At 36.0% G+C, this 14934-nt stretch overlaps 1 protein-coding gene across 1 annotated transcript in view; it reads left to right on the top strand.

Moving 5' to 3' along the window:
• LOC129241527 (dentin sialophosphoprotein-like) overlaps positions 1-14676 on the top strand; it is a 66871-nt gene extending 52195 nt beyond the window's left edge. The window contains exons 6-8 of the mRNA XM_054877917.1: positions 8467-8710; positions 12484-13192; positions 14525-14676. Of these exons, the coding sequence (XP_054733892.1) occupies positions 8467-8710; positions 12484-13192; positions 14525-14674 (1103 nt within the window). The 3' untranslated portion in view covers positions 14675-14676. The remainder of the gene's footprint in view (positions 1-8466; positions 8711-12483; positions 13193-14524) is intronic.
• The last annotated feature ends 258 nt before the right edge of the window (positions 14677-14934 follow it).

The raw sequence follows: 14934 nt of genomic DNA, 5'->3' as shown, positions 1-14934 counted from the left end.
GACAGCGAACACTATTCACAATAACTCATTTTGAAAAGGTACGGCCCAATGATGCCGCCGGCCCATAAACTGTACCAAACAGTCACTCTTTGTAGGTGCATTAATTTTTCGGTAATCACTATTGAATTATCATTCGTCCAAATGAGGCAATTCTACTTATTGACGAATGAGGTGAATATGTGCCTCATCACTGAAGACGATTTTCTTCGATATGAATTTTTATTTGAACGCCCGTTTTCATAATAAGCCTGAATAACTTTAACGCGTTGCTCGATTGTGTACCTTTCCATGGTTCAAATTCAATTAGTCTGAAATTGAAAACTGTCAAATAAAGTGCAGAAAAAAACTTGATGTTTAGGTATGGTTCACGTTCAACATCGGCCCTTGAAATTTAACCACCCTTTATTTGGTCCAGTGTATAAAAAAAAATATTTCTTTAATAACTCACAGCCAGGTCTTTCAATTACATTTCAAAATCGCCCTAAAGTGCTATATTATATACGAACTAACTTAGAACATTTATCGCAATGCTCTGATTTCAATATTATTAAACTTTTGAGGTACCATCTAAGCCACTGCGACCCATTTGTGTTAGCCTTGAAGGCCTGAAATAACAGTGGTAACAATTTGAAAATATACTCATTACATACCTTCTCCACCATCAGCAGTTTCGGAAGCAAAATTAGATTGAAAAAATTGTATACTCTTCATGTTTTTACATAACCATTTACGCCTAGGTCTTTTTTCTTTCATCACATTTTGTATGTAATCGATTAAAACCATTAAAAGCGAGTGGAGTTTGTTCGCCTTTCAGTATGTATGGAAAATCAACTGAGTTTGAGATGGCTGCTCTAATATGTATTTTTTCCTCATATCAAATAAATTTCTTTCTGAAATTATATTTATGTACAAGGCAATCAGTGTAACTACTCGATTTCCATTCAATGAACTTTGAATGCAGGTTACGGCAAGACAAAATGTTCCTTTCTCGGCGTTTCTATAGAATTTCTCGATATCTCTCAGTATCTACTAAGTGACGATGGGATACTGCGTTCTTTTGCACTCCGATATCAAGTTCATAGTTAGTCAAGCAGTGCAAATTGGCAATCCCCCAATGGTTATATCTTTTGTCAGCGGAGGGTGAACAAATTGATAATATCTCAATGGTATGCATCGTTGCTGCTGCCTCAAGACTGCTAACTATACATACAGGATTTTCTATTAAAATCTTCAGCCTTCGAAGCGTTGGGCATAAGCTGTTTGGGACGTATGTAAAATTAAAATTGGGGAAAACCGTGTTTAATCATCTAGCTTTAATTGCCGAGAGAACCTAGTCGTTTTTTTTTTTTGCTGAGGACTATCTCGGTTAGTCTCAGATTTAAGCGCTCGCAATCCAGGACTGGCCGAGACGTATAAATACATAAAACTTTGAATTTACACCTGAAACTATTCTGCGTTCACGCAGTAGAAACCAAGAGACTATTTTAGAATATGCCTATAATAATTCGCGAAACCATTCTGAGTTCGCGCAGTAAAGACCAAAGGATTCTTTTAGGATATGCTTGTAATGATTCAGCAGTTCCATGCCTACTATTTAGATCTCGGATTTGCAAATTGTTCTATCAACGCACGAACACTCCATCGCCTTACGCGCGAAACAAATGTTTGCATTTATTTGATTTGGTCGGGACTCTCATCAGAGTCTCATCAAAGGCCTACTTTTTCAGTGCTTCGATTTATTTCATAAAAGCCACTCTTAGCTTTCTCCAGATTTTAGGTGACATACAACTAAGTCAATAATTTATAATTAGTTTATTCTTTTTTAGAGGTCATCAGTAAGTTTTTGTGCTAGTCGGCTTAGAGTAGACAACTCACTTACATCATAAAGCTCCGTAGTGGTACCTCTTATGAAGCGTAGGATAGGTTTTATCCCAGCACCGTATAACTCTGTGGGAGAGTCAAACTGGAATTTCGCTAACTTCCTTGCTGTACTTCTAGATAAGGCTGAACAATTACAGAGGAAGTGTTTTACTCTTTCTGCCTCTTCCTCATCTCTACAACCTCTGAAGTAATCATGCAAAAATAACATCCAATGGCCGGTGACATAAGCCACGACCTTCGGCTAAATTGGCCTGGTTGTAACACACATATTTTCTGCTCTCCATGACCTATTGACCTCCTGTAGAATATTTTTTGTCCTTAATTTGCAAGTTGCCATAGGTATTATAATATTGCCTGTATTTTTAAGAAGAGGAAGATTAGTACCCCTTTTGGCAAGCTCATCGGCCTTGCAATTTTCTTTAGTATCTCTATGTCTCCCATTAAAGCTGCCAGGTAATCCTGAGCAACCGTTGGTGTAAGTATAACAGATTGCATTGATTTGATGGCCGCTTGGCTGTCCTAGAAGATATTTATCGTCGTTTTTGTTACGGCACACAATTACCCCTTTTATGGCTAGAGCTTCTGGCTGGTAGACGCTAGAGTAGTTCGGAAGACGGACAGATAATCCTAATCCTAATTCTTTTGATATACCTCTATGGCCTACTTTATTTTCCAGCTTGGATCCATCAATGTAAAAATTTCTTACCCCTCTTCTCCATGGTATTTGAGCTTGCCACTTTCCTCTTGGCAGGATATGCTAGTCTTGAAAAGCCTATCGAAGGTGCGTTTAGGGAAAGAGTAGTCGATTTCTTGGTTATAATTACTAATAGTAAACACCAATCACCCCAGGATCCTGGTAAGTGAACTTTAATACAATAATAGATTTTCACCGCCCCAATGCGCTTCTCTATACTTACAAAAATAGTAATAAAATTCTATATGAGTTTTAGTTGATGTTGCGAAATAATTCTTAAGTTCAAACGCAGCATGTGAAAATCCGTTGTTATTAAGTGTGCACATATGCAGTCTTAAACACATGCGCATCATGTTAAATGAGTTTTATAATTTACATAAAAGTGTATTCGCAGAGCTTGCTAATTATTTGTACAGCTAATTTACTTGTAATAATGCGATTTGCACAATATCAGTCCACGACAGGCAGGCAGTCTGACTTGAGTTTCGGCTCCAGCTGTGCATGCCCACAGCGCAAATGCCACTCCAGCATACATATGTATATATGATACATCCGAGTACACAAACTTATACATACATACACCACTACATATGTCGCCCTGTACTTGACTAAAGTTCTACCTTGCGTTGTTAAATGCGGACGGTATCCTTTTGATAGTTTCCTAAATTGTTCAGTCGAAGTGATTTCATTATATGCATGGCGTACATATGCACATACGAGTATTAAGAGGATATTTCACGGTGCTTTGTGATTTTCATAACAAATTAATTTACCACCGCATTTTGAGAGGAAGCTACTAAGGAAAGTTCTATTTGTAACAATTTTCAAATGACTGGGTGTGGGTGACGTTTTAGTGTGAAAAACTAAATTACTTAAGCATGCTTAGTATTTTAAGAACATTATACGGTGGAGCCTTGATAAAACGAAGTTGAAGGGGTGGGAACATGTTTCCTTATAAATATTATACCTTCTGCTCAAATATGAACGAGACGTTATCAATAAAACGGTCCGCGGATGACATATGACAAAAATATTTTTTTTTGTTTTTTGGTAGGACTGTTATAAGCTTACATGGCAAATTTCAGCGTGATATGTCACATAGTTTGTTTTCTGTGCTACTGTAAACAAGTCAAGCTCGAGTGTGTACTTCGAATTCTCTTTTATGATTTCAATTGTCTCAAAATGTTTTCCACGGAGCGGCAACTTGAGCTTGGGAAACAGGAAAAAGTCACATGGAGCCATATCAGGCGAATACGGTGCTTGCGGAACGATATTAACATTATTTTTGTTCAAATAATCGCGAACAAGACGTGATGTGTGAGCTGGTGCATTATCGTGATGCAAGAACCATGACTTGTTGTCCCACAATTCCTTCCTTTCAAGACGAATGTTCTCGCGCAAACGCTTTAAAACGTCTAAATAATATTCAGCGTTAACCGATTTTGCGATTTGTGTGATTTTCAAGCACAATTTTCTTTACTTTTCCGATGTTTTCGTCGTTTACTGATGTTGCTGGACGACGTTCATGAGGCAAGTTTTCAACCGATGTACGGCCCTCTTTGAACGATTTGTACCACTGGAAAACACGTACACGCGATAGAGCAGAGTCCCCATAGGTTGTCTGCAACATTATTAAGGCATCTGAAGCCGAAATTTTGTTGGAATAACAAAATTTTAAACAAATTCTTTGTTCAACTTTAATTTCCATCGTTAAATTCGAAGAACACACTCGAGCTTGACTTGTTTACAGTAGCACAGAAAACAAACTATGTGACATATCACGCTGAAATTTACCATGTAAGCTTATAACAGTCCTACCAAAAACAAAAAAATTTATTTTTGCCATATGTCATCCGCGGACCGTTTTATTGATACCGTCTCGTTCATATTTGAGCAGAAGTATATAGTATATTTAATTAAAAAAAATTGAAAAGGTGTTAACCATACTTAAAAATATTTCTGCAAAATCTTCTTAACTGCCCTAAGTTTGAAATTCATACTGCAATATTTTAATTAGCTTATATATTTATTTCGTTTTAATTTCTTTTGGAGCAGGCAACCACATTCGGTAATATGTTTACATTAAAGCACCTTTAAATTCCTTTCTGTTAATATGAATACTGTAATTGGTTTTGCTGCTTTGTCGAAAAATGTGTCTTCATGAATACGATCATCGAAAAATTCATTTACTTGAATGCAATCTTGTGTCGAAATTTCAAGCCAGGCATCAGTTACGTGCAACTATGCGCTGAATTTTGCAACTGAATTTTTGTATATAAAGATTTCATTACAATTAAGGAATTAAGTTTTCGAAACGCAATATTGAAAGCCACTTTTTAGGAGAGTCGCGAAGGAGAATTTCGATTTCAGTTTTATTCATTTCTATTCAATAGACTCATTGCTGATATGGAATACAATTGAAAGTAAACCTTTTCGATTCTAAGCTTACATTTCCTTTTAAAGAAAAACAATTTTGCTTGAATTAAACTTTAATTCAAAATCTGGCATTAATTATTCTTGATTAGTTGTCATTCATTCAAATTTCCATGAAGGTTTCCATTATCTTTGTATTGCAGTCAAACTCATAAAACAAAGCTGAAAAGGCAATAAATTTTCCAATTTATTATTCTTAAAATATTTTTGTTAATAATTAATTTTATTGCCACCACTTTTGCTTTCAGAATGACCAAACCAAATATATTTCAAATCATTGCAGACTTGCAAAAATGCACGTCACAAAAACAAATAGCTGCTTCCTACTTCAGAAAGCGTTCTACTACCCAGAAATCGGGTTTCAAGTGGAGTATTAACGTTTCCGATTTGAAAATGGCTTATGAGCGTTTACTGAGCATTCTAGGTGAAGCTTACAAATCCTAGCTGTTTCCTTCGTTTCTTTGACTATACTACAGAAATTTCTATAAGTCTCAAGTTTGGCTTGCCCCAAATTTTTCTTGGATTTTTTCTGTGTAAGTCGATGATACTTTGTTTTAATTGTGTTAATTTCTGCGCAAGCTGTGGAGCTAATCAGCACCAAATCATCCGAATTTGAATCGATGACTGTTTGACCGCCCATATTTGTTTTCCTTCCCGTTTTTGCTTAATTATCGCTCGAACATTTTCAATAGGATTGGCATAAGCCAAAAGTGAAGGTCAATCCAAAATTTCAATCCCATTTTGCTGTTTGCACTCTATATACCTTCGCCTTCGATCGTTGGGATCGGGATCTTCTTGTGAAATTCAAATATCTACGCAGCTAATGGTAATAATGGTTTTTGGTAAATTTTACTCATCAAATCTGCATTCAAATTGTCGATAAACAAAGAAACAAAGGTCGCATCCTTTTTCGGAGAAACAGGGCCAAACACGAACCATACCTGGATGCTTAACAGTTCGTCGAAGTTGTCGTTTGCCTGCAGAACATCAAAACTACAACTATTCGCCCGAACGGAAGACTCATCTGTAAATATTATGTTTACTCAATTTCCAATTGCCTGTAAGCTAACAAAGTTTAAAATAGTTCGGTCACGCTTTTATTAGACGCACTGCACTTTATTTAATTCAAGGAAGCTTTGTCTAATGAGGTCAATCATACGATTGTTTTTTGAGGTAGTTGTTTGGTGGATTGAGATTGTATTGCATATTTCTTACGTAGTGGGCGCTTTTAGAAAAAATCAACGAGGAAACCTAAGGGTTTTGAAGACGATTTTGCCAACTGCTGGGAATATGCGTAGCATGCGAGAGTATTGGGACCTTCTCAAGCAAATTGCATAAAATTATGCAATTAATTTAAAATTACAAAGCTTTAAAGACAAAAAATTGAAAGTTACGGAGCAATTAAGTAGAATAAATTTTTTAACAATTTCCTAATTTTCGATTGCATTAAACAAAATTAATTTGCAAGTAATTTATTTTATTCAGCTAATATATAATTACATACAAGATCATTGAATTTATTAAGGTGAAAAGTATTTTATTTCTAGTAACTGGGATAGCATTTTTGTAATTAACAGAAAAGCCAGGAAGTTAAATGAATTTTTTATTTTTTCCTTTAAATTATATTATTGTGGCAACTTTTTGCTACCCAACGACTTTTGACTTTTACGTAACCCGGACAAATTATTATAATAATATCGTCTTAGCTTCGAAAATGATCTATTTACGAGTATCTACATTTATTTTGTAGCTGTGCCGGAAATTCTTCCTAGCCAGTTTCCTGGGCCATGGAGTTTTTACAAAGTTCGTACCTTGAGTAATTGAATATGTAAAATATGTTATATTAAAAGCATCTTTAGTAGACGGCAACGTGTTTCGAATTTTCCCTGAAACCACAATTCCCTTTATTTTTGTTAAATTTTTACAGGTTTTGAGCTAAATAAGCCCTAAATCTGAACGATATGTCTAAATTGTGTTTATATTTATATATATAGGCTGTCATTAAGAAAGCTTTTGATTTGGAGAAATTTTCTTGAGGTCTTTACTTTATGTTAAATACATTAAAGTATTTATATTGTAGTGAAAGAATCGACATATGTCCGTCGCGGCCACAAGTTACAGCATTCATTCGATCAGTCCAATTCAATTTGTCCAATGAATCTGGCCGTATGGCGTCAATGTTGGCTTGAATATTGCAATAAATAGATTGCTAAGCGCGCTGTGTGGCAAGTTACGCCATATTGTTGGAGTCAAATATCGTCGATGTTCAGCTGATTAGTTTAGGGGTACAAAAACTCAGTCAGTTAGTCGCGATAGCTGTCGCCATTCAACGTAACGGCAGCTCTTCCTCATTTCGAAAGAAATAAGGACTGATGATGCCGCCAGCTTTTAAACAGCATTAAGCGCTAAATTTTTATGAATATAATGGGGACTGATTAAGGGCTTAAGGTTTTTCTTTGCTACATATACGGCAATTTACTTATTGACATAGCCATTTAACCAGAAGTGAGCTTCCTCACTAGACACAATTCTTCGATAAAAATGAGTAAGTTTCAAATGACGCAAACCAGCAAAACTGCGACGCAATCAATGGTCATTCACCTTCAAATCTCCCACGAACTATATTTGATAGTCACATAAGCCCAGATCCTTAGGTAACATTTTCCACGTAGTTGAGGGACAAAGGCCAACAAGTTGAGAACGACAACGAATCGACACTTCAGCGTCTTCTTCAACTCTTCGCTCTATGAACTTTTTCAGGCGCCCTTCTCTTGATTATGTATTCATAATAATTTCGATTTTTTCAATAGATATGAAGGCTTTGAATTGAACCAGTAATATGGATATTTTTACTAAGAGTTCGCCATGAACTTTTTGGACTTAGGAGTTTCCCCGATGACCACCTGAAGTAAAACTTGTAAAGTGTAATTTTCCATAAAACCGCAGTTCTTGGAAATAATACTCATTTCACTTTAAAATTTACTTTTTTCAGTAGGCTTTTATTTTATCAGTCAAATATTTTAACCTAACATAACAGTTGATTTGCTTATATCTCCACTATCGTGCGTTTACCTACATATTAACTTAGACAACACATATTAACTTGTCTCCCATAATTATTTATACAATTGCCTCAGACTAATTATTGCATAACAAATAAACTGTTGAATTGCTTAGTATTGCTTGGTTAGTGGTTTACCGAAACGTTTAAAATTAATAGATATTAAATTGTTGAAGTTAGGCTGCAGCTATTTGGGGTATGCCAGCGGAATTGTTTGCTTTCTAATTATGTTTCACAATAGAAATTAACAGGAATTCTAGTAAAGGAATTTATTTACATATATTTAATTATATACTAATATAATGCGTTATTTACTATGTATAATACATATAGTTGCAAAAACACATACATACACATATCTGTTTATTAATCGGCGTACTCACTCGTCAATATCTAGGAAACCTGAAGAATAACATTATCGAAATGACCAATGACGCCTTCCAGGAGCGACACAATCAATTCATTGATTCGATATTCTCGCGCATCAATCGCATTGTGGCTGACAATTACGATCCCTTTATAGTGCGCTTGCATGCCAGAGCGGCGACTAAGAAAGCACCTACTGGTGGTAGCAGCACGGCGGGACATGTGACGGCAACAACCAAGGCCAAGCCAGCAAAGTCGACAACAAAGAATAAACTGTAAGTACTGGGGTTGGTAGTTTTTCGCCTACAAAAGTTTGATTGAATGCATACAATGGCTTATTGGTAGCACATGTACAATGGATATATATAACTCTACATACCTTGCAACAAATGCGATTTGTACCGAATGTGCCCGGAAGTAGTCGCAAGGGAACTTGCGCTTACTGCCACTTTCAGTCTCTTTATATGCATGCCCTATGAAGAGACCATTTGTGTCCCAACGAGTATTAAGTCAGACTAATGGGCCTGGAAATTTGAAATTTATATCAAGGGCCCACTCATCTGTAGGCAACGCAATAGTCGGTGGGATATACTATTGGTGTACTACATTTGCGTCCAGGCATTAATAAAATAATTTTACTTAATTTTTAATAATTTTATGTACTTTTTTCCGTTCTAAATGGTTTATAAAGTTTACTATTTAAGTTTTTTTTTTATTCAAGTATTAGAAGTAGCTTTTTAGTTGATTAAAAAAATGCGTACGCCCGAGAGCGGACTCAAACCAGCGCCTTCAGAATTGTAAGCTGTAGTCTTCACTTTACACGATTATGTGTCATGAACGATTGTGTGTCATTTCCGTTTGCTTCTCAGCCTTGTTACTTTCGAACACCGAAGATAAGATTCGAATTTTTCGCATTCGTACCCAATTGTACCGCATGGAGACTAGTACCAGACTAGTATTTTTTGAGCTTAGTCACACAATTTGTTGCAGGGTATATATCCTTATATAATATGTGTCTATATATTGGTATATGTCCTAAAGGAAAATTAACCAGCGAATTTCATGTCGAAAAAAAAAACGAATCATGGTGGCCCTAACTGCTTATAACTTCGATGGTTTTATCAAATTGTGTCATTAATATGCTGCCTTTTAGTTCTGTTTCAAAAATTGTGGTCTAAGTCTTATTTAGAAAGGAGTGGTTCTAACGTAGCTCTAAGCCAAATATATATCTATGCAAGGAAACAGTGGCCGCCGTAGCCGAATGAGTTGGTGCGTGAGTACCATTCGGGGTACGTAGGTTCTTCGTACATGAAAGATCAAAATCAAGAAAAAAATTTCTAATGCGGTCGCCCCTCGGCAAGCACATTTTAGTTCATATAGATTAAAGCTAAAATTTCTTGCATCCAAAAATTCTGTAGTCATTGTACACACAAAAAAAATGTATGAAACAAACCAATGCACACAAAATTTCGAACATTCTTATATGTATATGAAATTCAGATACTGACTTCAACGTCCTGATGTACCAATCATTATTTCCTGCTGCGATGGGTAAAGAAAAGAGCATTAAGAACTTGCATTCAACACGGGTTGATTGCAGATTATTGCGATAATTGGGAGCTATGGTAGTATTTGCATATACGACTAGTGTTTAAAGTTTTCGATGCAGTTGGTAATTCACTGGCTTTGAATTCTTTCTACTGCTTTCATTGATATTCCCAGGATTCAATGTACATTTACGCCTCAAGCGCTACGAGTTACTGCCATTGTTTGGAAAGTTTTGCAAATCTATCAATCAAACAAGAGATTCTCTTCATTCACTTTTTGACTACGCACATACTTTCCTTGGAAGCAGCAAACTCAATTGAGAGCTAATAAAAAATTCTGCACCAAAATAAATCTTTAAAATTTTATTAATGTAATCCAATAGAGTCAACATGCTTTAGATTTCTTATTTTTTTGTCTCAACACCACGTGTCGTTGGTGATTTTCGTTGACGTCAAGTACCACCGCCAATTGTTTCACATCTGAATAAATCATTTGAAAATACACACGCAAAAGCTCAGCGCACACTCTAAGAATAGAACACTCTGCGGTCATATTACATTTTTAAGAGGCATTGTCATATAATATCATATTTTATGGTGGCACAAATGTATCCTCTTTTTGCTGATTGTTAACAAGTGCTTTACCATATACTATGATTCATAATGATGAGAAGCAATGCATTATGACAACGTCAACCAAATTGAAATATTTTCTCATATCCTTTTAAGAGCTTTAATTTAAAAATGGCAAAAGATAAAATAAATTTAAAATACTTTTTAAATAGAAAAAGAGTAATAGAGTTTAATTTAATTACCGATTGCGGAATAAATACAGCCCCCAAAACTATAAACTATAAAAAATTATCGTGTATGCGATATATGGACCAAATGTGCAATATCGTTAGGAGAAAAAATGGCTAAAAATCGACGCGAATTTTAACCCACTACAAGCAAATTTAATGAACTATAAAACATGTCAACTTTTTTTTTAATTCTGTTGTTTGAAATTTTGACGTAACTTTGTTGAATTTTTATAAGTCGTACACAAAGTTTGAAAATTTGATTTATAACATATTTATTGTAAAAGTAGAATGGACTGTGTTTTTATAAAAAGAATTATGAAAAAAGCAAAGTAGTGAAAACTGGCCAAAAAGTTGTGGTATTATAATTTTTTGAGGGCTGTATTTAGTCGGTTCTCTGGCGCAAAAAACAAAAGCAAGAACAGGAATAAACAAATACAAAGAATCCTTTAAAAGACGGCCTAGATGTTGTGTTAAAATAAAGCATGTAAAAATTTTGAATCTTACGGGTTTCATTCGAGTTGAACACAGGAAAGGTACAGAAGAGAACAACTTATGGGACGCAATATCTCCAAATCAAAGCAGAAACAACCAATTAATTGACTTTTATACGAGTATCAGCTATATTATGTCGACTAGTACTCGACGTTAGAGGATTGCTCTCTAGTAATTCGACTTCAATTCATTCTTTGTCGCACCAGTAAATGAATAAATTAATGGACGGAGAAACTAGTTTAGTCTAGAATAGATATTTCCACTTTGATGATAAGGAATAAAGTATGTCAAAAAAGTCTACATGCTAATGAGAAAGTTTCGTAAGCGGCTAGTATCCAGGTCTACGTCAATATGCGTGAATCTTAACCGTGCGGAAGCAGGGTAGATGCTGACATTATTCCGCTTTATGATCCTTAGCGCAGAAGTCCATGCGGGTATGAAAAGCTTTTGAATAAAAAAATGAAACCAATCCGTCTCGGACATTTCCATCAATTCTTCAAATTCTCTGATCAATAACGGCCTACAGTCTTAGGGATTTCTTAAGCCAAGCTTTTATTTATTACGTGTTCATGGTGGTTTGAAAATACCCGCAGAAGTCTATGCGGATTAGAGAGGCCTTTGACTAAAAACTGAAACCAATCAGCCTCGGACATTTTCGATCAATTCTTCAAATTCTCTGATCAATAACGGCTTTCAATCTTAGGGATTTTTCAAGCCAGGATCCTATTCATTAAGCTTTGATGGAGGGTTGACAAGATGGGCTATTACAGTTTTATATCACTTCCCATTGGAAGCTCAGAGAAGTCTATATAAGACAAAAAACTGTTCAGAGGTTTGTGATTGGCTGTTGAGTGGTGATCACCGTTAGAGAAATATTTTTGATAGTTTATGTCCGCATTTGGCAGAGAATCTAAAACCTACTACTGCGTTCACCCAGCCCTTTATATACCGTTAATTTAGTTTAAAATACGATACATACCTTTTAAAAACGGACATTATGTAGGTCCCAATTGAGACCGTTTTTTCTAATGGGTATTAAGCTCTGGGTACGTGTATGTATGCATGGGTGTTACTTTTGTGTGAATATGTTTCCGACAGATGTGTTGGAGATATTGAAAGTGTCCTACAAAGAACTTTGTCGCCATTAAAATCAGTTTTCACTTCGATTTCATTCATTTCTTTCACTTTACTCTTCCCCGTTCACAGAAAAAATACCAAATCTGAGCCACGTTCGCTGGATGAAGAGCCACGCCGCATTGAAGTGAGTGATGCCATGGCACAAAGCAAATTGCAGGAACAGCTGAAACAGTTGCAATTACATCAAGACCAAAGCATCAAAGCAATTGCAAGCGGAACAAAATCGAATCCCAGTGATGATAAATTACCTGGAAATGTCAGCGACGCCCCCAACACGGCCGCTAAATCACCGGAAATGCGCATCATATTAAATGGAGACGCCAATAGTGCTGTTAGTCAAAAGAAAACTTCAAATAAAGCGCATAAAACACATACGAAAAAAAATCATGCTAATGCCAATACCAATAACAACAACCACAATGCGGGCTCGAAACTAAAGCAGAGCAATAAAAGCAGCAGCAAGGACCACAATGCCGGTAGTGGCAAGGAAGTTGAAAAACTGCAAAAGGCCGAAGGTAGCCTCTCTGGGCTGGCATCATTGAAGCGTGTCGGTAATGTGAAAGTGGTAGCCAATCCGGCAGGTTCCAATTCAACTATAAAGGCCAAATTTACTTTGGGTCCATTGACTTTGCGTGTGGAAAAGTCGTTCAAGCGCGGTAGTGTGCATAGTGTGAAAAGTGCTACAGCGCGCACCAATGAGATGATTGGCCGCATAAAATTCAGCGTTGTCAATGATCGCGCCACATTGATGTCCATCAAGGTGCAACAACCGAAACAGGTTAGTTGGGTGAGCAAATGCGATGTATGCAAAGTATGTATGTGTATGTGCATGATTAAGGACAGCTGCAAAGTAAATGTAAATCTGATTTTGTATACCCGTTCGCATTTGTGCACAAGGGCTTTGTAATTTTGTTCACAAAACGGCTCCATGTAAGAGTTTAAATATATCGCGATAGATATATTTAGATAGATAAGGCGGGTGGCCGCCGTAGTCGAATGGGATGGTACGTGATTACCATTTGGAATTCAGAGAGAACTTAGGTTCGAGTCCCGGTGAAATACCAAAATGAAGAAAAAGTGTTTTCTTATAGCGATCGCCCCTCGGCAAGCAATGGCAAACGTCCGAGTGTATTTCTGCCATGAAAGAGCTCCTCATAAAAAATATCTGCAGTTGGAGTTGGCTTGAAACTGTAGGTCCCTTTTGTGGAAAAACATCAAGACGGAGGAGGAGGAGCTCGGCCAAACACCCAAAGATGTTGTACGCGCAAATTATATATAAATATATTTCGTACAGATGTATATACACCAAAATGCTCATTCCTTGATGAGGGAAGTCGATTTTGCTATGGCTGTCAGTTTGTCCGTCGATGTGCACTGTACTCGAGCAAAAATTAATATATTTCAATGCAATTTGTTACCCATATTAATCTTTGCTCAAGGCAGTTTGCTGTTTATATCGGGTGAAATCGGTCAATAACCACGCCTATTAAAAAAAACTGATAATAATAAAAAAGCGTGATATCTCTGTTATAAGTGAAGAAAAACGAAAATTTTCGTAAAAAAATTATAAGCTCACAAATTTTGAATAGTGGGTTTTGAGTAAAAAATCAAAGTTCATATTAAAATCAAAGCTCCGTTTGACGTTATAAGCTATAATTCTCATTGCCTACTAATCGGTTTGATTTCAAAAGTTAATAGCCAGCACAAATTAAATTTAACTAAAATGTGCGCGGGTAAGTAAAGTTCGCTCCGGAGGTTGTTTGGCTTTGCTAACTGTTTTTTTTTTTTATTTTGTACTTCCACTCGGAAAGCCTTATTCAATAGCTAACATTTTGCCTTCTACTTTGATACCTTTTTCTATACTATATTTATTTACAACTAAGATGTATTAAATGAGGTGTGATTGATCACTCAGTGCGGCTCCCTTTGAAGGGCAGAAACTACATATAAACGAACGAATTAAAATGGGTACATATTTTTGTCAATTTGATTCTTATAAGAGCACAGTCAAATTCAGTCACATTTTGTTAAACACATACATTTTGCTTGCAACATTTTGTCAGTGTGTTGCAAATCTTACTCCCCTCTCATTATATATTTTCTTCAACAGGTGGAAGTGGAAAGCAAAGACAACCATGACCGTACACGCGAGTTCGTCTGGCGGCGCACGCCCAAAATCGCTAAACTGGTTAATGAGAAACTAAAATTAGCTGCCGAATCGCTATTCACAACCCAAGGTGTCGAGGTGGTGAGGCTGTAAAATGTCAACGCAAGTCGTTCATTTAGTTAAATTTATATGAATTTTATGCATATGTTTAGTAAAAAAATGGGTCGGTGTAACCAGGAATCCACCACTGCCAATGGCAACTCCATAATTTATATTTACATTATAAAAAAGGAAAAATACGACAATAACATAAATTCATGCAAATGTGTGAGTATACAGATATATTTCTGTATATTTGTGTTTGTAATTCAGTTAGCTTCATTAAATATTTAATTTAAAAAAAGTATTTATTT

This window comes from Anastrepha obliqua, chromosome 3, assembly GCF_027943255.1.
Source record: "Anastrepha obliqua isolate idAnaObli1 chromosome 3, idAnaObli1_1.0, whole genome shotgun sequence".
Taxonomy (NCBI): Eukaryota; Metazoa; Arthropoda; class Insecta; order Diptera; family Tephritidae; genus Anastrepha; species Anastrepha obliqua.
Note: the sequence above shows the minus strand (reverse complement) of the source record. Positions and strands in the feature narration are given on the sequence as shown.